Genomic DNA, 27,592 nt, shown 5'->3' on the forward strand with positions numbered 1-27,592 from the left:
TACTTCAGTTTATCTCTTTAATTGCATTGTGATTGTTCATTTTAAAACAAAGAAATAAAGGTCAGAATTTTATTTAAACAGACAAAAACTGCAGAAAGCTGCAACACAAAGGGACTTGGGGGAACTTGTGCACAGAAAGCCAGCACACAGGGACAGCAGGTAATCGGGAAGGCTAATGGAATGTTGGCCCTTATTTCAAGGGGGTTAGAGTATAAGAGTAGGGATGTCTTACTGCAACTGTACAAGGTACTAGTGAGACCAAATCAGGAGCACTGTGAGCAGTTTTGCTCCCCTTATTTAAGGAAAGATATAATTTCCTTGGAGGCAGATCAGAGAAGGTTCACTAGGATGATCCCTGGGATGGAGGGATTGTCTTATGAGCAAAAGCTAAACAGGTTGGGACTCTACTCACTGGAGTCTAGCAGAGTGAGAGGTGATCTCATTGAAACATATCAGATTCTTAAGGGGCTTGACAGGGTCAATGCTGAGAGGATGTTTCCCCTCACGGGAGAGTCTAGGACCAGAGGGAACAGACTCAGACTAAAGGGGCACTAATTTAAGACTGAGATAAGGAGGAATTCCTTCTCCCAGAGAGTTGAGTGTCTCTGGAACATCTTGCCATAGAGAGCTGTGGGGGGCAGAGTCCTTGTGTATATTTAAGGCTGAGATAGATTCTTAATCAGTCGGAGAATCAAGGATTATGGAGAAAAGGCAGGAAAGTGAATGTAAGGAATGTTGGGTCAGCCATGATCACATTGAATAATGAAACAGGTTCATGAGGCACAATAATGCACCCATTCATTACTAAGATACAAAGTTGTGGATGCACCAATTATCGACCTTTCCTTCACCAGTTGAGGATTCACACTGTCACCCTACCTCTGAGGTCGGATTTCCGAATCTTTCCTTTCAGGATGGGAATTTGCAGAGAGAGGGAGTAACTGTTGCTCAGGATTTTCCTTTATGTCTCCATTCAAGGCAGGGAGAGAGACAGAGAGACAGGAGATGTTTTCTCTTTCAGAGGCTGGGTGTTCCTACTGCATTGTACAAACGCAAAGCAGTAGCCACTCACCCAGGAATGAATCAGGTTTTGTGACCATGCTGAATATTCACTATGGATGTGCAAATAGTCCTGGCTGAGAACAGAATCCAGGAGGAGCTTGGAATGGAGGGTGCAGGTGGGTTCGTGTAACTAGAGATTTTATGGATATTGAGAGGGTCATGGAGGGATTTGGACCTAAAGAAAGTATATAAACAGGAGGTGAACGGAAGGATGGAAACTGTGGACCGGCATTAAGAAGTGGGTCTAAGTAAGAATTAGTGGGCAGGCTTGGTGGGCCAAAGGGCCTGTTCCTGTGCTGTATTGTGTTGTATATGCAATACACCTGATATGCTGAGATGATAACTCACAGCATCAATTGGTTTGGAGGTGCCGGTGTTAGACTGGGGTGTACAAAGTTAAAAATCACACAACACCAGGTTATAGTCCAACAGGTTTATTTGGAAGCACTAGCTTTCAGAGCACTGCTCCTTCAAGGAGCAGCGCACCAAAAGCTAGAGCTTCCAAATAAACCTGTGGGACTATAACCTGGTTTAGTGTGATTTTTAACACAGCATCAATAATCTTTGTTGTCCAATCTGGTTTATTTCTCATGTGTATTTCTTTCTAGTGGCTCCAATACCAAAAGCAGAAGATGCTCTGGGATGAGAGCTGGATCATCAATCTGAATGAAATTAAACTAGGTATGTGTATATGCTCAGAGTGTTCACAGAAATGTTCTGTTGGCTCTCTTTGAGTCTCATTTCCAGTTACTGTTTTGTCTTTGTAGGGAGAGGTATCACGGCAGCTGCTGGCAGCATCATCACTGTCCAACAAGCCAGTGGCAACTCGGTCACAAGTCTCATGACAGATGTTACCACGAACACATGCGTTGCTAGCCCATCACATAAACAACAATTTATCCAGAAGGGGATTTAGTAAGTTTACAGTCCAGTCACATACTTGTATCGATCCTTGTAGTTTCGGGATATGTGGATACTCTGGGAAAGTGGAATCAGGCTTGATCTTGTTGACTGTTGGAGCAATTTGATGGGTTGAACGGGCTATTCATAGAGTCATACAGCACGGTAACAGACCCTTTGGTCCACGCCAACCAACTTGCCCAAACTAAAATAGTCCCACTTGCCTGCATTTGCCCCAAATCCCTCTCAACCTTTCCCACTCATGTACCTATCCAAATGCCTTTTAAATGTTCTATTTGTACCTGCATTTACCACATTCTCTGGCAGTTCATTCTACACATGAGCCACCCTTTGTGTAAAAAGGTCCCTTTTAAATCTCTCTCCTCTCGCATTAAAGATGTACTCTCTAGTTTTGAACTCCACTACCCAAGAGAAAATATCTTGGCTATTTACCCTATCAATACTCCTCAGAGAGTGGTACGTGTATGGAATGAGCTGCCAGAGGAAGTGGTGGAGGCTGGTACAATTCCAACATTTAAAAGGCATCTGGACGGGTATATGAATAGGAAGGGTTGAGAGGGATATGTGCTGGGTGCTGGCAGGTGGGACTAGATTGGGTTGGGATATCTGGTTGGCATGGACGGGTTGGATCAAAGGGTCTGTTTCAATGCTGTACATCTCTGGCTCTATGACTCTATGATGTTATAAACCTCTATAAGATCACTCCTCAGCCTTGATTCTTGTTGCTCTGTTTTACGGCTCTTATTTAATTTGTTTTCTGGTTTAGTTAAAGCCAGCGCCCAAACATTGGTAATAAAACTGTGTCAAAGTAAATGTGACATGGGGCCTCAACCTAAATATCACATGTTGATATAACTACCTGCAATAAATGTTTGCTGCTCACAATTCTGCTGTTGTCTATGATCAATACTGGTTCCAATTGGTTATTACAGAATCAGAAAGTCATTGACTCATATAAAGTTGCTCCTTGGAGTTCCCAATGACAATAGGTTAGAAACATGCCAGGTTTCCCCCTGCCTTGGATGCCCCGATATTACTGGTGCCTTCACCCAAGTAGGAAAGTGACTGCATATAAGCAGCTAGTACCTGAGAGGGCTTGGGGTGGCACGATAGTTCAGTGGTTAGCTCTGCTGCCTCACAGCACCAAGGACCCAGGTTTCATTCCAGCCTTGAGCGACTGTCTGTATGGAGTTTGCACATTCTCCCCGTGTCTGCGTGGGTTTACTCCTAGTGCTCTGGTTTCCTCCCATAGTCAAAAGATGTGCAGGCCAGGTAAATTGGCCATGCTAAATTGACCATAGTGTTGGGTGTATTAGTCAGAGGGAAATGTGTCTGCGTGGTTACTTTTCAGAAGGTCAGTATGGACTTGTTGAGCCGAAAGGCCTGTTTTCACACTGTAGGGAATCTAATCTAATCTACACCAGCTCCAGGCATAGCAAAGTTGTGAGAGGGACTTACTCATCGTTTCCATTTCACTTTCCTATTATATAAAGCAGCGAGTACCTGAGACGGTTAACTAACATCAAGAGACAAGCTCCACCCATCAGTATATAAAAGACTGTTTGCAAGGGGAAGCCAATGAATTGTTTTTCAGCTGTTCTGTATAAGAATGATGTGGAGGTGCCGGTTTTAGACTGGGGTGCACAAAGTCAGACGTCACACGACGCCAGGTTATAGTCCAACAGGTTTATTTGAAATCACAAGCTTTCGGAGCACTGCTCCTTTATTAGTGGAGGGAAGTGTATTTAGTGTGAATGACCTCTATCTGTACTTGGTATGCTTCCCTCCTCTTCACCTGATGAAGGAGCAGCTTGTGATTTCAAATAAACCTAGTGCTGTGTGATTTCTGACTCTGTATAAGAATGTTGAATAGTCGTAGTGGTATTGTGAATTTTCCTTAAATCTAACTTGAGTTATTACCATGAACATTCATATAACTTAGACTTAATATAACTAGCACCTAAGTATAATAACCCTATTCTGTCTTTTAAGACTGAGCCCATCTTCTGCCAAAGATTGTGTGTGGGCTTCCTTCCCTGCTTGGCATCAGAAATGATTTGGAGATGCTGGTGTTGGACTGGGGTGTACATGGCATCAGAAATGTAGACTAATATCAATAGGAAGGATTGGGAGCAGTGAATCTACCCAAGGCATCTCAGATCGATAGAAGCACAATAGTATTGCATTGGGAAGGGCTGGAGAAACTCCATTGATCTGGCGCTGAGGTGGGTGGGATATGGTAACATTTCAATCCAAAGCCTATTCCTCAGAAATGAAAGGGGTTGGAAAATCAGGTGATTTTTAAAAATATTGTTGACAAAGGGAAGGAGAAGCTAGTGGAACAAGTTGAGGGTGTCCAGAGCAAAAGATAAAGGGAGTGTTCATGGTGGCAAAGGAGTGATTAAGGCACAAAATAGGTGTTAATGATGAATGAGAATAGTGGAGAATAGATAGACTCTATTGAGAGCAAGTCCATGCCAAAAAGAGAAAGGTGGGAGGAAGAGGGTGCAATCAAAATATGATTTTCACAATTTCCTATCATGGGATTGGAACCCAGGTCTACACAACATTAGCTCTGTTCTGGATTGGTAGGCCAATGGTATCAGTACTACACCATGGATCCTGCATCCACTGCTATTTGTGGAAGACGTTCTGAACACCTACCACACTTTGTGTGTCGAAGAGCTTCCTAAAATCTCTCCTCAAAGGTCTGACCCTAGTTCTTAGACTATGTCCCTAGTTCTAGAATCCCCAACCAGTGGAAAAAGTTTCTCTTTATCTACCCTGACTTTTCCTGTTAATATCTTGAAGATTTCAATCAGATCACCCTTTAACCTTCTAAGTTCTTGAGAAAACAGGCCTAACAGGTATAACCCCTCCTCATAACCTAACCCCTGAAGTCCCAGTATCATTCTTGTAAACTTACGTTGTATACCTTCCAAGACCAATCTATCCTTCCTAAGGTGTGGTGCCCAGATCTGCTCACAATGCTCCAAGTGGGGTCTAACCAGGATTTTGTATAACTGCAGCATGACTTCTGCATCCTTGTAAGCCATAACTCACATGCAGATAGAGGACATTCGGCCCACCAGGTCTGCACCAATCCTCCAAAGAGCATCTCACCACAATCCCCACTTTATCCCTGTAATCCCACATTTTCTGTAATCCACCTAACCTGCACTTCATTGGACTGTGGGAGGAAACCAGAGCACCCAAAGGAAACCCACACAGACACGGGGAGAATGTGCAAATTCCACACAGTCATCCCAGGCTGGAATCAAACTGGGTCCCTGGTGCTGTGGGCAGCAGTGCTAACCACTGAGCCACTGTGCTGTCCTAAACATTCCATCTTCTAGATATAAAAGCCAGTATACCATTAGATTTCCTGAATATTTTCTACCACATATTTACAGCCACCAGCGTTGAGGAGTGCACTGGGAGCAGCATTGAGAATAGGTCTGATAGCTTCCTGCAGGAAAGTAAGGCAGACCATAAGAGAAAAACTGAAAGACAATCAATATATATTTGAAACAAAAACAGAAATTGCTGGTGAAGCTCAACAAGTCTGGCATTATCTGTGGAAAGAAATCAGACATTTCGAGTCCAGTAATTCTCCATCAGAGTCAGCAATTTTTGTGTTTGTTTCAGATCTCCAGCATCCACTGTTCTTTGTTTGACTTCAATGTATGTTTGACCAAAATTATTTTTGAAAAAGCCAAGAATGATACAGTGCATCATGGTTTTAATTTACTCTTGTTAATTTCCTTTTCCTTTTTCTTGTAGTGATGGCCAAACAGTAGCTATTAAAAGGATTCCCAAGAAAACATTCACTCTCTCAAAAACGGTCAGGAAAGAAGTAAAGCAAGTGAGGTGTGTATAAATATCTGAGCAATGATATATCAAAGGCAAACAGAAAACATGTTTTATGTAATTCAATTTAAAATATCAAGGAGCACGGCATTGGTCAGAGTATTGAATACAGGAGTTGGGAGGTCATGTTGTGGCTGGACAGGACATTGGTTAGGCCACTGTTGGAATATTGCGTGCAATTCTGGTCTCCTTCCTATTGGAAAGATGTTGTGAAACTTGAAAGGGTTCAGAAAAGATTTACAAGGATGTTGCCAGGGTTGGAGGATCTGAGCTACAGGGAGAGGCTGAACAGGCTGGGGCTGTTTTCCCTGGAAGGGTTTGGAGGGATATGGGCCGGGTGCTGGCAGGTGGGACTAGATTGGGTTGGGATATCTGGTCGGCATGGACGGGTTGGACCGAAGGGTCTGTTTCCATGCTGTACATCTCTATGACTCTATGGCATCTATCGTCACTTAAATGAGAGAACTTTAAATTGATAAAAAGACAAATATGTTGTTAAAACCTTGTTTATTGCACTAATCAGCACAAAGGCAAGAATGCCAAATGTCAAACTTATATTAGAAAAGAAAACAGTGCTGTTAAGGATGGCGTTCAGATTGGCTGAGATTGACATGGAGAAAGCTATGGAGGAAGGTACCATAGGCTCCCCAAGCTCTTTCACGGACCAAGGCTAGACCTTGTGTTTTGTTTGCAGAGACCAGGTCCCTGTGTGTGAATGTGAGATGTTTCTAGCAAAACATAAATAAGTCACATTACAAACTCAAATGATTATCTTCATTTTTTGGTTAGTGTATTTAACACAAATACAAACTGAAAGAAGTGCTGATGCTGTAAATCAGAAACAAAAACAGAAGTTGCTGGAAAAGCTCTGCAGTTCTGGCAGCATCTGTGAAAAGAAATCAAAGTTAACATTTCAGGTCCAGTGACCCTTCCTCAGAACTGCTCCGAGGAAGGGTCACTGGACCCAAAACATTGATATTAACACACTCTGAATTATTTAGCAATTGCTGCCCCATCACAGAATATGAACCATGGTCTATCAGCCTGCACTTCCAAAACCCAAGTTTACTGTCAGATGGAATTCTAAAATATTTCAGAAATACTCAAGTTCTGTATTACCAAGTGACTACTCACAATATGAGAGTGAACCTGCTGAGTGACACCGAGAATTATTCTTTGATTGTTATGATTTAAGGACCATTTTAAAAAGTACCTTTAGTCCAGTTTCAACACTTAGACGTGTTTGGTTGCTGCTAAATTCAGGGAGAGGAAAAGGCAATTAAATACACACTGCATGGGAAAGCTGATGGCCTCATGATACAGGTCATTGTGCTATAACGTGTGTTTTGTCAATGGGAATTTGCTGTAACACAATTGACAAATTTGGGACACTGTTTCTAAAATGCAAACTTTTAAAGCATGTATCAGTTATAACATGATTATGCCCCTATTCATTTACAGAGGAACCTTGATTATCCGGCATTCGATTATCCACATTTCGGATCATCCAGCAAGATTGCAAGGTCCTGATGCTTGGCTAAACACTGTCATCCAGCATTCGATTATCCAAACATTCGATTATCCGAACAAAATACTCGCTGTTCGGATAATCGAGGTTCCTCTGTAAATGGTGCTGCTATTATATGATTTTCTTATAACATGGGATTGCATGAGAAAGAAACTATAGCTATAGCAGAACTGATTGTATTACCACTCGGCTGTTAATCCAGAAACTCACCTTATGTTCTGGGGAGCCGGATTTGAATCCCACAAAGCAGGTTGTGGAATTTGAATTCAGAAACAAAAAATTTGGAATTAAGACCGTACTGATGACCATGAAATCATTGTTGATTGTCACGAAAAGCTTATCTGGTTCACTAATATCTAGGGAAGGAAATTGCCATCTTTACCTGGTCTGGCCGACACATTACTCCAGAGCCACAGCAATGGGGTTGACTCTTCACTGCCTGCTGAAATTGTGTAGCAAGCCACTCAGTTGTATACCCCAGTGGTTCCAGAAGACAGATCACCACCACCCTCTCAAGGGCAACTTGGGTTGGGCAATATATGATGGCCCAGCAGTGATCCCCATACCCAACAAGTGAAGAAAGGAAGCAAAACATCCTCTAGCTCTCCTGATAGTTCCTTACTGCTCAAACATTATCATGCTGCTGGGAAAATGGCAAGAGATGGTGTACAAGCAAATAGATTGGATATAGAACAGCAGAAAATAAGGCTGTGTTATTTAAATTAAACAAATAAATGGAAGTATAGGGGTATAAGCATTGATGTAAGATACAGACAGAATATGAGAGCAAGACATGAGCAAGGAGATAGGACTGGCTTAGTCATAGGAGACAGAGAGTAGCGGTGGAAGGATTCTTTTTGGAATGGAGGGCTGTGACTAGTGATGTTCCACAGGGATCAGTGCTGGGACCTCTGCTCTTTGTGATCTGCATAAATGATTTGAAGGAAAACATAGCTGATCTAATTAGCAGGTTTGTGGATGATACAAAGATTGGTGAAGTTACGGATAGTGGGGAGGATTGTCAGAGGATACAGCAGGCTATAGATCAGTTGGAGGCGTGGGCAGAAAAATTGCAGATGGAGTTTAATCTGGGCAATGTGAGGTGATGTATTTTGAAAGGTCAAGTACAGGTGGAAATCATATAGTGAATGGCAGAACCCTTAAGATTATTGATATGCAGAGGGATCTGAGTGTGCAGGTCCACAGATCGCTGAAGGTGACAACGTAGGTAGATAAGAGAGTAAAAAAGGCTTACACCATGCTTGCCTTCATTGGAAGCGACATTGAGTTTAAGGATAAACAAGTTATGCTGTAGCTTTATAGAACGTTAGTTAGGCCACACTCGGAATATTGTGTACAGTTCTGGTCACCAAACTACCAGAAAGATGTGGATGCTTTGGAGAGGGTACAGTAAAGGTTTATCAGGATGTTGCCTGGTCTGGGGGATATTAGTGGTGAAGAAAAGTTGGATAGACTGGGTTTGTTTTCACTGGAGTGGATGCTTTGGAGAGGGTACAGTAAAGGTTTACCAGGATGTTGCCTGGTCTGGGGGATAGTAGTGGTGAAGAAAAGTTGGATAGACTGGGTTTGTTTTCACTGGAACACAGGAGGTTGAGGGGTGACCTCATAGACGTTTAGAAGATGGTGAATGGCATGGATACAGTGGGATATATGAGGCTTTTTTCCAGGGTAGAGGGGTCAATTGCTAGAGGACACAGGTTCAAGGTGTGGAGGGGGGATGTTGAAAAGAGATGTGCAAGGCAAATGTTTCACTCAAAGGGTGGTGAGTACTTGGAACATGCTGCCAGATGAGGTGGTGTTAGCAGACACAATAGCAACGTTAAAGAAACACCTGAATGAATACATGATTAGGAAGGGAATAGAGGGATATGGATCCTGTAAGGGAAGACAATTTTAGTATGGAAGGGCACAATGTATTGGCGTATGCTTGGAGGGCCGAAGGGCCTGTTCCTGTGCTGTATTATTCTTTGTTCTTTGACAACCACAAAATCACAAGACTTTGGTGCAGAAGTAGGTTATTTAGCCCATCAAATCTGCTCTGCCATTCAATGAGATGAGTTAGCAGGTGACTTTTACCTTGGATCAGAAGATCGAGAGATGTTATTCTGCAACAAAAGGGCATTTTAAGAATGAAGTTAGGGCAATAGATTAATTATCCAAAAAATACAACTTATATTGATATGTAGCTGAAAATGTGTTGCTGGAAAAGCGCAGCAAGTCAGGCAGCATCCAGGGAGGGCTTCAGGAGGGCTTATGCCCGAAACGTCAATTCTCCTGTTCCCTGGATGCTGCCTGACCTGCTGCGCTTTTCCAGCAACACATTTTCAGCTCTGATCTCCAGCATCTGCAGACCTCACTTTCTCCTATGTTGATATGTACACAACAAATTGATGCTTAGTTTATATGATAAATAATCAATGGTTATGTGAATCTGTTATCTGTGAAAATATTATGAGTGAGATGACTGAAAATGTGGTGTAAGATGAACCACCATTGACATCACTGATTTTCAGTGAAGTATCTTCGTTCCCAAAATATTGAAACATACCCAGAATGATGTACAATAAAGATGAAATGTAACCAATGTTTGTGGTGTTTGAATGCCCCTGTCCTTTATGTAATGTTAGTTAAAGGTGTTTCAGGAGATTTTATTCTTCACTTGCATTTCTGTTCATTCCAGGGAACTTGATCATCCAAATCTGTGCAAATTTATTGGAGGATCTGTCGAGGTGCCCAATGCCACCATAGTTACTGAATACTGTCCAAAAGGGAGCCTGGCCGATGTTCTATTTAACGATGACATCCCCTTGAACTGGGGATTCAGGTACAGAAGGACATCAAAAATAACTTCATGATCTCAGTGAGCTTGAAGGCATCTGCCACTTTCATCCCTGAATTGGAACCATTTTGACACATACACCTCCATTGTGTTCACTCCTATCTCTCTGCTCAAATGCCTTGACTACCTCAAGATCGACAAGTCCAATGCTCCAGCAACCTCCTGCCTCGAATCCTCCATATAGTTAAGGTCATCTTAACCCCTCCTGGCTGATCCTGATTGGCATGAAGTTGCATTTCCCATCACCCCTGAGCTTGCTGGTTAACTGTTGTATAAATCCATTATCTCACTTGTTTACATTGGCTTGCAATCTGACAACTCCTTAATTTTAAACCTCATATCATATATAGTCAGCTACTTTCATATTCTCACCCAAACTTATTTCTGTAACATCCTGCAATCTCACAGCCTTTGAGATCACTGCAACCCCCAAACTCTGGTCTCTCACACATCTTCAGGTTTCCCTGCTCCACCACTGGTAACTTTGCCTTGAATTGCCCAGCTCCTAAACATTGGAATTGCCTCTTTAACACCTAACTCTTTACTTCTCTCTCCACCGTTAGGACAGTCTTGAAGGCACAATACATTGATTGAACATCTAAGCCCCAGGACAAGGCTGTGGGAGCTCCTCACTGCTCCATCACTTTTCTTGCCTCATTCGGTCAAACATGGGAACACCTACTCATGGTTGAAAAGTGTTGAGAACTGCTTACCATTCTTCAGGTACTGAAGTAGTCTGTGCTGACAAGACATAAGACCTACACAACAGTCAGCCTTGGGCTGATAAGTGGCAAGCCACCTTCAAACATCAGACAATGACCGTCTCCAACATGAGAGAAATCATCTCCTCATTCAACAACATTGCTGAATCCCGTATTAACATTCTGGGGGTTGCCATTAAACAGAAACTGTAGACCAGCCTTATTAAAGGCATACAAAGGGATTCTTTCACATATTAGCAATAGTTAGATTCATAAACAGTTAACCAGCAAGCTCAGGGGTGATGGGAAATGCAACTTCATGCCAATCAGGATCAGCCAGGAGGGGTTAAGATGACCTTAACTATATGGAGGATGCGAGGCAGGAGGTTGCTGGAGCATTGGACTTGTCGATCTTGAGGTAATCAAGGCATTTGAGCAGAGAGACAGGAGTGAACACAATGGAGGTGTATGTGTCAAAATGATTCCAATTCAGGGATGAAAGTGGCAGATGCCTTCCAATCACTGAGATCGAGGTCTTTTCCCTGGGGTAGAGAAGTCCAGAATTAGAGGACATAGGTTTAGAGTGAGAGGGGAAAGATATTAAAATGGACATAAGGGACAACCTTTTCACACAGAGGGTGGTGCGTGTATGGAATGAGCTGCCATAGTGGAGGCTGGTACAATTACAGCATTTAAAAGGCATCTGGATGGTATATGAATAGGAAGGGTTTAGAGGAATATGGGCCAAATAATAAATGGGACTAGATTGGGTTGGGATATCTTGTCAGCATGGATGAATTGGACCAAAAAGGTCTGTTTCCATGCTGTAAATTTCTATGATTCTATAAAAACTGTCATGGTCATTGTTAGCAAGAATAGATTTCTCTTCCAGGTTTAATTGGTGGAATTTATTTTCCACCCACCATCCTGGTGCCATTTAACTCCATCTCCCCATTGTACAAGGCTGATCCCCTGGATTTTCAGTTCAGTAACATTCACACCATACCTGACACCCTCAGCTCAGAGCCTAAAGAATCCCTGCCCTGTGAATCCCCAGATCCAACAAACCTACCGACTTCAAATTCATTCCTGTCATCGCTGACAGACTGTGGCCCATCTAAAAGTGATCCACTGTTCACACTGCAATGTAACACTTCACCTGATGAAGGGGCAGTGCTTTGAAAGCTTGTGACTTCAAATAAACTTGTTGGACTATCACCTAGTGTCATCTGACTTTCTACTTCGCCCATCCCAGTCCAACACCAGCACCTCCACATCATGGCAACATATCCAACTCACCCATCAACCCTGTCTTTCCTGATCTGCATTACACCTTAATTCCTCAAACGCTCAAATTTATATTTCAAAATCTCTTCATGGCCTGCTCCCCATCCAGCAGCAACACCACTCCCCTCTCTGTCTGCTCGGTCACAATATAAGGGTCTGAAAGAGTTAATATAAGGAATGCTTTAAGTACCACCCACTCTGCTAACCTTATGTGGGGGAATTTGAAAAAGAGTTTAGGATCTTAAAGGAGTAAGACTGACCATCCAAGTCCTCCACGTATTCGCTATATTAGTGTGTACATATCAATGTAACTTGTGATCATACAATAAAGAAGAACCTCTTCTCATTAGATTACAAAGTGGTCTTCCTCCACCACTTAAGACAAAGGAGATCTGTAGATCCTACCCTGAAAGGCCATGGCATCAACAATTCAAACTTGTAGAGTTAAAGAGTCATACGGCACGCAAACAGACCTTTCAATCTAACTCAATCATACCCACCAAAATCCCAAACTAAACATAGAACATTGAGCATAGAACGTAGAATAGTACAGCGCAGTACAGGCCCTTTTGTCCTTGATGTTGTCCTGAGCATTGTATCCTACTCTAAGATCAGACTAACTTCATTTTACTCTCATCCATGTGCCTATCCAACAGTTGTTTAAATATCCCTAATGTATCTGGTTGTACTCCCACTGCTGACAGTGCATTCCACACAACCACCACTCTCTGAGTAAAGAACCTACCTCTGACATCTCCCCTAAACCTTCTTCCAATCACCTTAAAATTATGCCCCCGTGATAGCCATTTCCACCATCGGAAAAGTCTCTGGCTATCCACTCTATCTATGTCTTTTATCATCTTCAACACCTCTATCCAGTCACCTCTCATCCTTCTTCGCTCCAATGAGAAAAGCACCAGCTCCTTCAACCTTTCTTCATAAGACATGCCCTCCAGTCCAGGCAGCATCCTGATAAATCTCCTCTGCACCCTCTCTAAAGCTTCCACATCCTTCCTATAATGAGGCGATCAGAATTGAACACAATATTCCAAGTCTGGTCTAACCAGGGCTGTATAGAGCTGCAGCATAACCTTACGGCTCTTAAACTCAATCCCCCTGCTAATGAAAGCCCAAACACCAAATGCGTTCTTGACAACCCAATCAACTTTGAGGGATCTATGGACATGGACCCCAAGATCCCTCTGTTTCTCCACACGGCCAAGAATCTTGCCTTTAACCCTGTATTCTGCATTCAAATCTGACCTTCCAAAGTGAATCACTTCACACTTTTCCAGGTTGAACTACACCTGCTTATCAGCCCAGCTCTGCATTCTGTCAATGTCCTATTGCAACTTACAACAGCCCTCCACACTATCCACCACTCCACCAACCTTTATGCCATTGGCAAATCACACTTACACCTCCTCATTCAAGTCACTTATAAAAATCACAAAAAGCAAGAGTCCTAGAACCGATCCCTGCGGAACACCACTGGTCACCGAACTCCAGGTTGGATATTTTCCATCTACCACCACCCTCTGTCTTCTGTGGGCCAGCCAAATCTGTATCCAGACAGCCAGATTTCCTTGTACCCCACATCCACTCCTCTACCTTCATCAATGTGTTTTGTCACATCCTCAAAGAATTCAGTAAGGTTTCTGAGGCATGAACTGCCCCTCACAAAGCTATGCTGACTATTTCTAATCAATCTTTGGTTTTCCAAGTAATCAGAATCCCTGTCTCTCAGAATCCTCTCGCTTCTTTACTCACCACAGATGTGAGACTGACTTGTCTGTAACTCCCAGGATTATCCCTATTCACTTTCTTGAACAAGAGAATAACATTTGCCCCTTCCAATCATCTGGCACTACTCCAGTGGACAGTGAGGAGCAAAGATTATCATCAAAGGTGCAGCAATCTCTTCTCACTTCCTGTAGTAACCTCGGGGTATATCCCATCTGGCTAGCTCCACTGTCCTATGTTTGGCCCATTTCCCTCCAGACCTTTCATAGTCATGTACCTATCCAAATATCTGATAAATAATGTAACTGTACCTAAATCTACCACTTCCTCTGGCAATTCATTTCTCATATGAACTACTCAATGTGTGAAAAACTTGCCCCTCAAATCCCTTTTACATCTTTCGCCTTTCACCATATAAATATGCCCCCTAGTTTTGAAATCCCCTATCGTAGGAGAAAGACCTTTGCTGTTCACCTTATCTATGCCCCTCATGATTTTATAAATCTCTAACAGATCACCCCTCAACCTCCTACGTTCTGGGAAAGAAAGTCTCAGCCTATCCAGCCTTTTTTTTTATCACTCAAACCCTCCAGTCTGCCAACAACCTGGTAAATCTTTTCTGAACCATCTTCAATTTGATAATATTTTTCCTTTAGCACGATGACCAGACCTGCACACAGTACATCGAAAGTGGCCTCACTAATGTCCTGCACAGCTTTAAGATGACATCCCAACTCCTATACTCAAGTAGACTAATCAGTAAAGTTAGATCACATGGGATTCAGGGTGAACTTGCCGATTGGATACAAGATTGGCTAAACACCTCTTTAGCCATCTTGTCTACCTGTGATGCAAATTTCAAAGAACTATGTACTTGAACCAATAGGTTTCTCTCTTCGACAATACTACCCAGGGGGCTACCATTAACTGTATAAGTCCATTTCTTGCCAAATACAATACCTCTCATTTATCAAAATTAAACTCAATCTACCACTTCTTAGCCCATTGACTCAATTGATCAAGACCCCTTTGTAATCTCAGATCATCTTTTTCAATTTTGACAATTTGGTGTCAACTGCAAACTTATGAACCGTGCTTCCTAAATTCTCATCCAAATCATTTATATAAATACCAAAGTGGAGGCAGGACCAATTCCTGACTACCTGTCACAGGTCTCCAGTCTGAAAAACAATCCTCCACCACCACCCTCTGTTTCTTATCGTCAAGCCAATTTTGTATCTAGTTGGGAAGTTCTCCCTGAATCCCATGTGATCTAACTTTACTAATTCGTCTATCATGCGGAACCTTGTCAAAGGCTTCGCCAAAGTCCATGTCGACAACGTCTACCACCCTGAAAAATGTGTTGCTGGAAAAGCGCAGCAGGTCAGGCAGCATCCAAGGAGCAGGAGAATCGACGGAAGGGCTTATGCCCGAAACGTCGATTCTCCTGCTCCTTGGATGCTGCCTGATCTGCTGCGCTTTTCCAGCAACACATTTTTCAGCTCTGATCTCCAGCATCTGCAGTCCTCACTTTCTCCTAACGTCTACCACTCTGCCTTCTTCAATCCTTTTGGTTACATCTTCAAACAACTCAATTTCGTTAACGAGACGTGATCTCCCATGCACAAAGTTACGTTGTCTATACCTAATCAGTCCTTGCCTCTCCAAATGGATGTACATCCGATCACTCAGAATCTCGTCGAATTACTTACCCACAACTGATGTCAGACTCACAGATCTATATAGTTCCAAAGGTTGCTCCATAGTGACCAATAGTACAGTAAGCATGCTAAAGACCTTCTTAACCACCCTGTCTACCTGTGAGCAGTGGTTGATACAGAAATGTCCTCCAATCAACCTAAAATTTCTATTCTTTATATTCATTCACAGGTTTGTATTTATTGCCCAATCCTACTCGTCCAGGGGTCAACCACATTAGTCTGCGTCTGGAGTCATGGCAACAACAGCAGCAGTTTCCTTCGGTCAAGGAAGGATATTAATGAACCATATGGGGTTTTCCCACAAAAACCAGCAATAGATTTATAGTTATTAAGCAACTCTTAACTTATAGTTTCTATTTTTAATTTCATTCAAATTCAACCATTTGCCCTGGTAGGATTTGAACACAGACCCTCACAGCTTTACCTGGGTCTCACAATTAATAACCTCGTGATATTGCCACAAGGCCTTCACCTCACCTTTGTTCTAGCTTTTTCTGTGTATCACCTTCTTACCCCACCCGTACTCAGCTCCATACTGAACAATCCCTCCCCCTTTAGTCTCCCATCACTCTTACTCATCCTGTTATATCCTGCTCTTCAAGAAATCTTTTCTGCAATTCTCCTAATAATTCTTCCGTCACTGCGCTCATTGCACATTTATCTCTTGCGACTTGTTCAGACACTTTAAAACATTTATTTTCCATGTTAAAGACTCTACGTAAATGTAACTCCTTGTTGTTGCTTTAGATTGTCGTTTGCCACTGATGTGGCTCGGGCGATGGCTTACCTTCATCAGCACAGAATTTACCATGGGAGGCTACACTCAATGAACTGTGTCATCGATGATAGATGGGTTTGCAAAGTCTCAGGTAATTTTAGTCATGAAAGCTGGACAGGATATTGCATGCAGTGTCATAGTCAGGACTGCTCTTTGAACTGCTGTTTCAATTTTCTTTTGTGAAGACTATGGCTTAGCAGCCTACCGAAAGGACGATTTTGAGGAATTTTCTCCCACACTCAATGAAAGGGCAAGACGTATTACCTGTGCTCCAGAAGTATTTACAGGCTTGGTTTCCAATGTCACCCCAACTTCAGATGTTTACAGGTAATTTCACTCCAGTACAAACTGATCCTTTCACTAATTGCTCATGAGGTTGGAAAGATGATTGATGGAGATGCATTGGGAGTTTTGGATGTGGAGAGGTTGATGGAGATACATTGGGCTTTATGGATGTGGAGAGGTCATGGGAAGTGGACAGAATATTGTGGTAGAATTTTGTAGGACGTGGATTTAATCATGGCTGGGTCCATTCTTTTGTAGAAATGTCAACACTTGGACAGGGTGAGGAAGCGGGAATGTTTCTGAGCACAATAGACTTCTTATCTTCTAGACAGATGGAGCAGTTGGAATCTCCCCCTTGGAGGTAAAGAGCTAAGAGGGGATTTGATTTGGCATTTTAAATCTTGAGGCTCTGAATAGAGGAGATAGGGGAAAAAAGACTGTTCCCATTAGTAAAAGGATCGAGTACCAGAGGACACAGATTTAAGGTGACTGGCAAATGATCCAGAGGGGACATGAGGAAAAATTGTTTTGTGCATCAAGGTAGTTAAGATCTGGAATGTACTGCTTGAGTCTGTGTTGGACACTGGTTCAGTTGTGGCCTTTGAAAGGTAATTGGAAATTGGAATAGCAGACTGCAGAGAAAAGTAGGAGATTCAGAGTGGTTGGATTTATCTTGCAGAGAGGTAGCATTAACATAATGGACTGAACGGTCCCCTTCTGTGTTGTAACCATTCTGACTTTCTACTATTCTATGAGTTTCGATGAGTATTCATTGGTGAAAGAGGAAAGAAATCCAATGTGTGATTCAAAACAACCCTCTTCATCCAGAATGTGGTAAAACTGATTTGATTTGATTTGTTGCTATTACATGTATGGAGGACTTTGATTATCTGACATTCGATTATCCGAATATCGGATTATCCGGTAAGATCGCAAGGTCACGATGCTTGGTTAAGCTATGTTATCTGGCATTCGATTTCCAGAATTCAATTAACTAAATGAAATACTCTGTGCCTATGCCCTTTGGATAATCGAGGTTCCTCTGTACCTAAGAACAGTGAAAAGCTGGGACAAGCCAACCAGGGACATGCATGGGAATTCCTAGAGACCTGGTTTCCAACCCACATGTTGAAGTAGACCCAGTATACAAACAATCTCAGAGCAAAACAGGAAATGACACCAGATCATATAAACATCAAGTGGATTAGAACTTCACGGGGGTCACACTGATGATGTTACCTTGCACGGTGACGAAACGTTTACATGACAACCCACCAGCTTGGCGAGCTAACCAACAACAGCTCTTTTGTTTTGCTGACAATGAGGGAGAGATTGCTGTTTTTCCAACACAACACCAAGCATTCTATCTTGTGGAATTACGACAGACAGTTGAAGTGAATTGATGCATTTGCAAGTAGTTTAGATAAACGCATGAGGGAAATGGAAATGGATAAGGACGCTAGTAGATTTAAGTGAGGAATAATGGGACAAAGCTAAACTGGAGGCTAAAACCAGCATGGACTGTTGGGCCAAATACCCTGATCTTACCTTGTACATAGTATGTAACTCCTTGTAGATCAGATATTTAAAAAATAAAGTAACAATAAGGTCAAATACAGTTTTCAGTAACAATGGGAAACACTGGGATGAGATGTTTCCTGTTTCTGCAGGCCAAATTGATTCAAGAGTTGGGATTTCTTTAAATTCAAGGCAATTGGGTTGGTGCTGCTGGGATACAGATGGAGGATGCTGGGTAAGGAGGCAAGCTAGGCTGAAGTAGCCTACCTCTCCAGTGGGGTACCAGATCTCTCCAAAGTGGTCTCCTGGCCATTCAAACCAATCACAAAGTTCAGACCTGCTGCTGCCAGGACTAATCTGCACCCTACATATTCCTAACTCCCAAAATCTCATACAGGTGGAGGCAGCTGCTTCCAAGAAATGCAAAGGTATGAAAAGAGACTGGTCCCTCGGTCCCATTTCTGCAAAAATGGTGGTGCGATACCTGGTGTGCGAGAAACCTTATTTCCAGCCTCCTCTGCTGTTTTGCAATGACAGGAAGGAGGCTCTCCATCATTGCAAAAATTCAAGCCGAACAACTTGCTAAGAATGGGCCAGGGATTTTTATAAGAATCGCAAGATTGGACATTGTGGAATGACCATAAGGTATGGATATTAAGGTCTTATGGTACAGTATTAACAGCCTCTGCCTCTGAGCCAGAAACTCCCGGTTTGAGTCCCACTCCAGGGCCTGATGGCCAAGGAAGATGTGTTTAGAATGTGTTCAGCCAAACAGGTTGAGCATCATGACTTTTCAAGATGCACCAATGGTGGGCGATAAGAGTAGGAGAGAGCACTAGCCAGCAAAGTGATGGGAAAATAGTTGGTGCCTCAATGGGAAACTTTTGTGCTTCTTGATTGGCTCATTTCAGGATGCATAAGTAGGAATAAGACTGTCTATTGGCTGTTGAGATGGGTGAATCAATCAGGTAGAAGAATTAAACCTCATTCTGATTTGATTTGCTTTATTATTGTCATGTACCTAGGTACAGCGGAAAGTTTTGTTTTGTGTGCAGTCCAGGTAGATCGTACCATACAAAGTGCATGAGGGTAATAGAATGGAGTGAGGAATACAATGTTATGGCTGCAGAGAGTGAGGTCAACATTAAATTTAAAATTTGAGAGGTCCATTCAGCAGTCTAATAACAGCAGGGAAGAAGATGTTTTGAGTCTATTTGGACATGTATACAAACGTTTATACCTATCATACATTTCTCATTCATGCATGAACTAGGGTTGTTTTCTTTCAAGTGAATGTCATCTTTTTCTGTATCCAGCTATTCCATTATACTGCTTGAAATTGCAACTCGCTGTGAGCCAGTCTCGGTAAGTATTTCGATTCTTGATTGCCAACTTTCACAATGCAGTTCACAAACCTTCATTCACCAGAATTAAACTGCAATTTATTACATCCACATGCATTCAAGGGGGATATTGACCTCGATAAGGTTGAACCAACCTGGCGTCCCTATCTTCCCGAGATTAATGCCGGAAAGTCCAACAGCGATTGCCCAAACCAGGGTGACTACACCGAGGTAAAGTGCCTACTCAGTGATACCAGATCCTGCACATGTTTCAATGAATGCAAGCAACCTTAGGAGAATTTAGCTGAAAAATCAAATACAATTTACCACCTACCAAAATATTTTAATCTGTGGTTCTTGAGTAGCAGAGGGCACAGACAATCAGTGAAAGAATTTTGAAGATACTATTTTTTCTATATGTGGGAATGTACAGCCCCTAAGCATGTTGGAAGCAGATTTAATAATAACCTTCAAAAGGAAATTGCCTAAATATTTGAATAGTGAAAAGAATACAGAGTTTTAGCTGAAAAATATTTGAATCCAAAAATGACTCAGTAAGAGGAGACAGAGGTAGAAGGCTGTTTGTGTGACTGGAGCCCGGTGTGCAGTGGTGTATCACAGGGATCAGTGCTGGGTCTGTTATTGTTTGTGATATTTAGAAGTGATGTAGATGAAAATGTGGGGTGATGATAAGTTAGAGGTGTCATGAAGATTGTCTGGATGTGTGACAGTGAGGAGGAAGGTATTGGGTTATAGGAGGATATAGATGGATTGGTCAGAGGGAGAGATCAATGGCAGAAGGAATTTAACTTGGATAAATGTGAGGGGATTTACTTTGGAAGAAAGAACAAGTCAAGGGAGTACGTAATGAATGGTAGGACACTAGGGAGTTCAGGGGGACAGAGGGATCTTGAAGTACTTGTTCACAGATCCCTGAAGGTGGCAGGACAGTTAACAGGGGAGTTCAGAATGCATACAGGGCACTTGCCTTTATCAGTCAAGGCATTGATCATAAGAGCAGGGAGATCATGTTGGAACTGTACAGAACTTTGGTTCAGCCACAGCTAGAGTACAGTGTGTAGTTCCGGTCACCACCACTACAGGAAGAATGTGATTGCACTCAGGAGTGAGTGCAGAGGAGAATCACTAGGATATTGCCTGGGATAGAATATTTCAGCATGAAGAGAGGCTGGATAAGTTGAGGTTGGTTGCTATCAGCAGAGAAGGCTGAGGGGGGATCCTTATAAACATCTATAAGATTATGGAATCATAGAATCCCTACAGTGTGGAAACAAACCAATTGGCCCAACAAGTCCACTGACCCTCCAAAGAGTAACCCACCCATAACCTTTCCCCCTACCCTATTACTCTACATTTGCCCCTAACTAATGCATCTAACCTACACTGCCCTGAATACTAGGGGCAATTTAGCATGGCCAATTTACCTAACCTGCACATCTTTGGATTGAGGGAGGAAACTGGAGAACCTGGAGAAAAACCCACGCAGACACGGGGAGAACGTGGAAACTCCACATAGATAGCCGCCTGAAGATGGAATTGAACCCAGGTCCCTGACGCTGTGAGGCATCAGTGCTAACCACATGAGGGCCATAGACAAGGCAGGGATAGGAAACTTCTTAGTTGAATGGTCAGTAACAAAGAGGTAAAATGTTAAGATGAAAGGCAGGAGGCTTAGAGCCAGAGGATGGTGGGGGTCTGGATTACCTTGCCTGGGAGAGTAGTCAAGGTGGGAAATCTCACAACCGTTACAAAGTATTTTGGCGAGCACTTGTAATGTCATAACATTCAAGGCTATTGTGGAAAAGTGGAACAAATGTAGATTTACAGTAGTTTTCATCGGTGAAGACTTGATGGGCCCAAGCACCTCTTCTGCACCGTCTGGTTTCACGGTTGTAATATTCTATGAACATTTGAGTAGAATAGATTTGAACCAGAACAGGTACAATCATGTTGTAACCGGATGGTTCAAAATTGTTGGTCAAAACATATTTGTGAATTTGAATGGCAACTTTAATGCAATATTCTTTCCTTTTCTTAAAGTTGATTAAAAGGTGTTGGGCACACAATCCTCTTATGAGGCCAACGTTTGAACAAATCAAGAAGATGCTTGAGAAAATGAACCCCAACAAAGTAAGCCCAGTTGACAAGATGATGAACTTGGTAAGATACTTTTTTCATCCATTTTATTGCAATTCGTTATCTAGTCCATCGGAATTACTTTCAAACTCTTCCCATGTATTTAGAATTCAAGCTTATCAAACCAAGGGTCACGAGAGCTGGAAAAGGAACAATAGGATTTCAAGCATTAAGCAGATGTGACCCATGGTGTGACACAGAATAGATTCACAGATAGACAGAACAATTGGAATTTATTTAATGCCTTTCATGGCCTTCTGTAACCCAAATGCACTTTTTAAAGTTATTCATTCAGCGGAATGAGAGCTAATTCAGCATTTATTGCTCATCTCTCTTTGCCCAGAGCGCAGTTAAGAGTCAAACACATTGGCTATGGGGTCTTATGTAGGACAGATCAGGTAAGGATGGCAGATGTCCTTCCCTAAAGGACATTAGTGAACCAGATGGGTTTTACTGCCGAAGCACAGTAATCGTAGTGGGGAGAATGGGGCTAACAGTTAATTCACAGCAAATGCCCACAAACAGCAGTATTATAATAATAACCGGTTAATATGTTTCCAGTGAGTTTTGATAAGGGTCATTTATTGACCAGAATACTGGAGTGAATTCCTGTCCCTATGCTATATTGATCAGTGCATCGAGTATAGGATTTGGGGCTCATGTTGTGGCTGTACAGAACATTGGTTAGGCCACTTTTTAAATACTGCACTTAGTTCTGGTCTCCCTGCTACAGGAAGGATGTTGTAAAACTTGAAAGGATTCAGAAAAGATTTACAAGGATGTTGCCAGGGTTGGAGGATTTCAGCTATAGGGAGAGGCTAAACAGGCTGGGGCTGTTTTCCCTGGAGTGTCAGAGGCTGAGGGGTGACCTCATAGAGGTTTATAAAATCATGAGGGGAATGGATAGGATAAATAGACAAGGTCTGTTCCCCCAGCTAGGGAAGTCCAAAATTAGAGGGCATAAGTTTAAGTGAGAGGGGAAAGATTTAAAAGGGATGTAAGGAGCAACGTTTTCTTGCAGAGATGGTGTGTGTATGGAATGAGCTGCCAGAGGAAGTGGTGGAGGCTGGTACAATTACAGCATTTAAAAGGCATCTGGATGGGTATATGAATAGGAAGGGTTTAGAGAGATATGGGCCAAGTGCTGGCAAATGGGACTAGATTAGGTTAGGATACCTGGTCGGCATGGATGAGTTAGAGCGAAGGGTCAGTTTCCGTGATTTCCAACTCATTGACTCTGTGACATTGACCTGAGAGAGTAGGCAGGGCCTTAATTAAACATCACGGCCCTTCAACACCATGGGCTTCAATTTTGTGTTCCAGGATAAGGAGCCCCTGGCTCAGAGTTGAGAGGGCTGCCCTGTGGGTCACAGCTTCCCCCTTCATTCTGCCCTTACCATCTCAGAATAGCATAATTCATTGCTTGGGAATGCTCCGAAGGCTACTGTGCTTCCAATTAAACCTGTCGGACTATAACCTGGTGTTGTGTGATTTTTAACATAATTCATTGCAATATTCTGCATTTTGTTAAACACCACCACCCTCACGCCCAACACCTTCAAATTGCACACTATCTGATCTGTAAATATACTGACAAGCCTTTGTCATCACCGGGCTTGATTGAGCTGTGAAAGTCCTTCACCACACAAACTACAATTGTGCAAAGGGAAAGACTCAAGGGAACTAATGCTTGGCAGCAAAAGTTTGCCTTACCAGTGAACCAACCAAATGAGGACCTTATGTGAAATAACTCTGCGTAGTCTCTCGGGCAGGCCTTGATGGGCATGTGTGCACCAGACTAAATGGGTTGTAGTATAAATTTGGTGCGTCTAGTTTGGGAAAAATCAAGCGTGTTTTGATTTTCTGTTTGATAGATATTGTCACATGGGCAGGTAGATTTCTAGATTTATTCTGTACTTGGCTCAGGTTACACTTGGAAAGGAAGGGAGAGCTCTTGTGTTGCAGTGGTAGTGTCCCTACCTCTGAGTCAGGAGATCTGGGCTCAAGTCCCTCCTGTTCCAGAGGTGTGTCAGAATATCTTTGAAAAGATTGGCTCGAAAATAAATAAATGTGGCCATTGAACATTTACTAATGACGAAAATATTCTGGTACAGGATGCCAGATCAAAACAAATTGAAAGCAGCTCTGAACACAGTGAGGACAGGGTGAATATCCTGTGCAGGTTATGGGCCTGGATGCCACCCACTTTCACCCATTCTGCTGAGTGGCAGCACATTCCTATTGGACACATATCAATTCATCCAGCCTCTGTTTCATCAGCAAGCATGCCACTGATTGGTGCGTGCTGGAGTTGATGTTGCAACAATGGTGCCTTAATCAAAGCCATCTACCTAATCTGGCTTTTCTGCTGCCCTCATGTCCAAGACTTGAGCCATGGGCTCCCCATTGGGAGTTTGGAAAAAGGGTCACTGGACCCGACATGCTAACTCTGCTTTCTCTCCACAGATGTTGCCAAGCAATTTCTGACTTTGTTTCTGATCCCCAGCATCCTCAGTGCTTTGTTTTTTTTTTGACTCTCCACTGGATTGGTCCATGCTCAAAGATGAAGGACTGTGGTGATTTGTCATTGCATTCTGAAGGATGGCTGAGCAAAAGACTCTCCCACTCGTGTTGTCTGCCTGTCTATGGGAAGGATTTACAGGCTAATAATCAAACTGTTTGACCATGTTACAAACATACCTTCCATGGCCAACAATTCCTGGAGCAGGACTTGAACCACTGTGGATACTATCTCTGTGCCACAAGACTTGTCATTTGTAATATATGCAAAAGATTTGAATGTGAATATAGGAGGAATGATTAGTAAGTTTGTAGATGACACCAAAATTGGTGGCATAGCAGACAGTGAAGAAGGTTACCTCAGAGTGCAACTGGATCTTGGTCAGATGAGCCGAAGGGCTGAGGAGCGATAAAGGGAGTTTAATAAAAATAAATGTGAGGTTCTACATTTTGGTCGGGAAAATCATGACAGGACTTACACACGTAATGGTAACGTCCTGGGGAGTGTTGCCAAACAAAGAGACCTTGGAGTGCAGGTTCATAGCTCCTTGAGAGTGGAGTCGCAGGTAGATAGGATAGTGAAGAAGGTGTTTGTTGCACTTGCTTTTATTGAGCAGTGCATTAATCATAGGAATTGGGAGGTCATGTTGCAGTTCGGCCATCTTTGGAATACTGTGTTCAGTTCTGGTCTTCCTGCTATAGGAAACATGTTGCTAAACTTGAAATGGTTCAGAAAAAAATTGATAACGATGTTGTCAGGGCTATAGGGTTTGAGCTATAGGGAAAGGTTGAATAGGCTGGGGCTGTTTTCCCTGGTTTGTCGGGGGTCTTACAGAGCTTTATAAAATCATGAGGGACATGAATAGGATAAATAGATAAAGTCTTTTCCCTGAGATGGGGGAGTCCAGAACTAGAGGGCATAGATTTAGCGTGAGAGGGGAAAGATATAAAAGGGAACCGAGGGGCAACTTTTTCACAAAGAGGGTGGTGTGTGTATGGAATCAGTTGCCAGAGGAAGTGGGGGAGGCTGGTATAACTACAACATTTAAAAGGCAGCTGAATGGGTATATGAGTAGGAAGGGTTTAGAGGGATATGGACCAAATGCTGGTAAGTGGGAATGGATTCGTTTAGGATATCTGGTCAGCATGGACGGGTTGGAGCGAAGGGTCTGTTTCCATGCTGTACATCTCCATGACTCTATGACTTGCTATCTGTTTCTCGATGGATCCCAATGTAGCAACTTCATCTCATCATTATCACAGCTACTGAGACCTGAGAAAACCTAACTTTGATTTATTTTGAATAGATTATCAGCGCTTTTACTAAGGTTGTAGGGCTCACATTGCTAATGAGGACCAAGGATTTACATAATCGTAATTGGCCTGTTCTGACCTGTTATGAGACACTCACTGGAATGGATAGGGTTTGAAGATGGGCCTCCTAGCTCAGAGACAAGCACACTACTACTGTACCACACATGCCCGTGGCCTCCTGTTTATTCCATTTTATATTATAAGATCCAATAACTTTTGGTTATTATTTTTGGGACTGCTTTCTATCCCCTTCCAGTTACAGAAATTGCAAATCAGTCCCTCGCCTGATTGTATCTTGGTCATTTAGCCTACAGTAACTCTGCCATTGTGTTTATACTTAGATGGAAAAGTACAGCAAGCACCTGGAATCTATTGTGGCTGAAAGGACTCAAGACCTCCTTCAGGAGAAACAAAAGACAGATTCCCTGCTATACAGTAAGACAGCCCAGTTAACATTCAGCCCATATCACTGTCCTTGAAGAGAATGTTCACAGAGCATGTAGCCTGATTGATGGTTTTGTTGTTGTATTCATCACCAGGCATGTTACCAAAGCAAGTCGCTGATGATCTTCGTCAAGGGATTACTTCACAAGCTCAAAGTTACTCGAATGCTACTGTCTTTTTCAGGTGTGTCCCTTGGGTGTTGTGAATCTGATTTCACTGTGGCCATTCTCCCCGTGTCTGCATGGGTTTTCTCCGGGGTGCTCCAGTTTTCTCCCACAATCCAAAGATGTGCAGGTTAGGTGATTTGGCCATGCTAAATTACCCATAGTGTTCCCAGGTATGTATACGTTAGGTGCATTAGTCAGGGGTAAATATGGAATAAAAGGGTAGGGGAATGGGTCTGGGTGGGTTACTCCTCGGAGGGTCGGTGTGGACTTGTTGGGCCGAAGAACCTGTTTCCACACTGTAGGGAGTCTATGATTCTATGTGGTGATGCTGATGATGTTATTTTGGATAATGGTGCCACGTTTGGCATTTTTCTCTGTTACTGTCAAGTCAAAGCATGTCTAATAAACTGCTTTATTTGTTTAGAATAGATCTTTTACTCAATACTCTGGTGGGTTAGCTAAAGAGAATGAAACCATTTCTATTCTAACATTCCTAACACAAACACAGCATGGATGCAGAGTGAATCTCATTGCTTCTATCCCAACTTCAGAATGTACCAGAGGGGCCATGAATGTGAAATATGCTCATGGGTCAGAACAACACTTTGGAGATTGGAACAAAGTTTACCTTTTAAAATTGATGACTTTCAAAGGTGAGTTCTAATGAGAGGTCATCAACATGAAAAGATAACGCTGTTACTTTCTCCACTGATGCTGCCTGACCAGTTGAATACTTCCAGCAATTACTGTTTAAGAATATAAGGAAGCCTTTTGACAGTTCAAGCCTGCTCCACCATTCAATAAGAGCTTCTCACATTTAAAATAATCCCTACATTCTCCAATTTCTTCCATTCCTTAATTTTAACTTAGTTTTTCAGTTTTGCAGAAAAAGGACACATTTTGTCACACTCTCATCAAGTGAAGGTAAAGTCACCATCATCCTCCAATCTTGTTTATTTGTATTTGCTGCACCCAATGTGGCCTACTCTATATTGGAGAAACCAAACACAGACTGTGTGACCGCTTTGCGGAACATCTCTGGTCTGTGTGCAACCCTGACCTTCCTCTGGCTGGTCATTTTAGCACAGTGACCTGCTCGCATGCCCCATGTATCTGTCCTCAGCATGCTGCAGTGTTCCAGTGAATCACAGCACAACATCTCATCTCCAGGCTCAGAACTTTACAGCATTCTGGTCTTAATATTGAGTTGGGTTTTTTACCTCCTTCAAAAACGCCATCCCGTATTCCCAATTCCTCCGCTGTATCTGCTCCCAGGAGGACCAGTTCCACCACAGAACACACCAGATGGCCTCCTTCTTTAGAGACCGCAATTTCCCTTCCCACGTGGTTAAAGATGCCCTCCAACACATCTC

General features: G+C 42.6%; 1 protein-coding gene across 1 annotated transcript in view; it reads left to right on the forward strand.

Annotated features, from left to right (window-relative positions):
• LOC122554107 (atrial natriuretic peptide receptor 2-like) overlaps nt 1–27,592 on the forward strand; it is a 99,966-nt gene that overhangs the window by 26,040 nt on the left and 46,334 nt on the right. The window contains exons 8-18 of the mRNA XM_043698591.1: nt 1,671–1,743; nt 1,830–1,977; nt 5,767–5,853; nt 10,083–10,226; nt 16,441–16,562; nt 16,657–16,798; nt 19,591–19,639; nt 19,741–19,848; nt 21,679–21,798; nt 25,950–26,043; nt 26,148–26,235. Coding sequence (XP_043554526.1) covers nt 1,671–1,743; nt 1,830–1,977; nt 5,767–5,853; nt 10,083–10,226; nt 16,441–16,562; nt 16,657–16,798; nt 19,591–19,639; nt 19,741–19,848; nt 21,679–21,798; nt 25,950–26,043; nt 26,148–26,235 — 1,175 coding nt within the window. The remainder of the gene's footprint in view (nt 1–1,670; nt 1,744–1,829; nt 1,978–5,766; nt 5,854–10,082; nt 10,227–16,440; nt 16,563–16,656; nt 16,799–19,590; nt 19,640–19,740; nt 19,849–21,678; nt 21,799–25,949; nt 26,044–26,147; nt 26,236–27,592) is intronic.

The sequence above is a fragment of the Chiloscyllium plagiosum genome, chromosome 11, assembly GCF_004010195.1.
Source record: "Chiloscyllium plagiosum isolate BGI_BamShark_2017 chromosome 11, ASM401019v2, whole genome shotgun sequence".
Lineage (NCBI taxonomy): Eukaryota > Metazoa > Chordata > Chondrichthyes > Orectolobiformes > Hemiscylliidae > Chiloscyllium > Chiloscyllium plagiosum.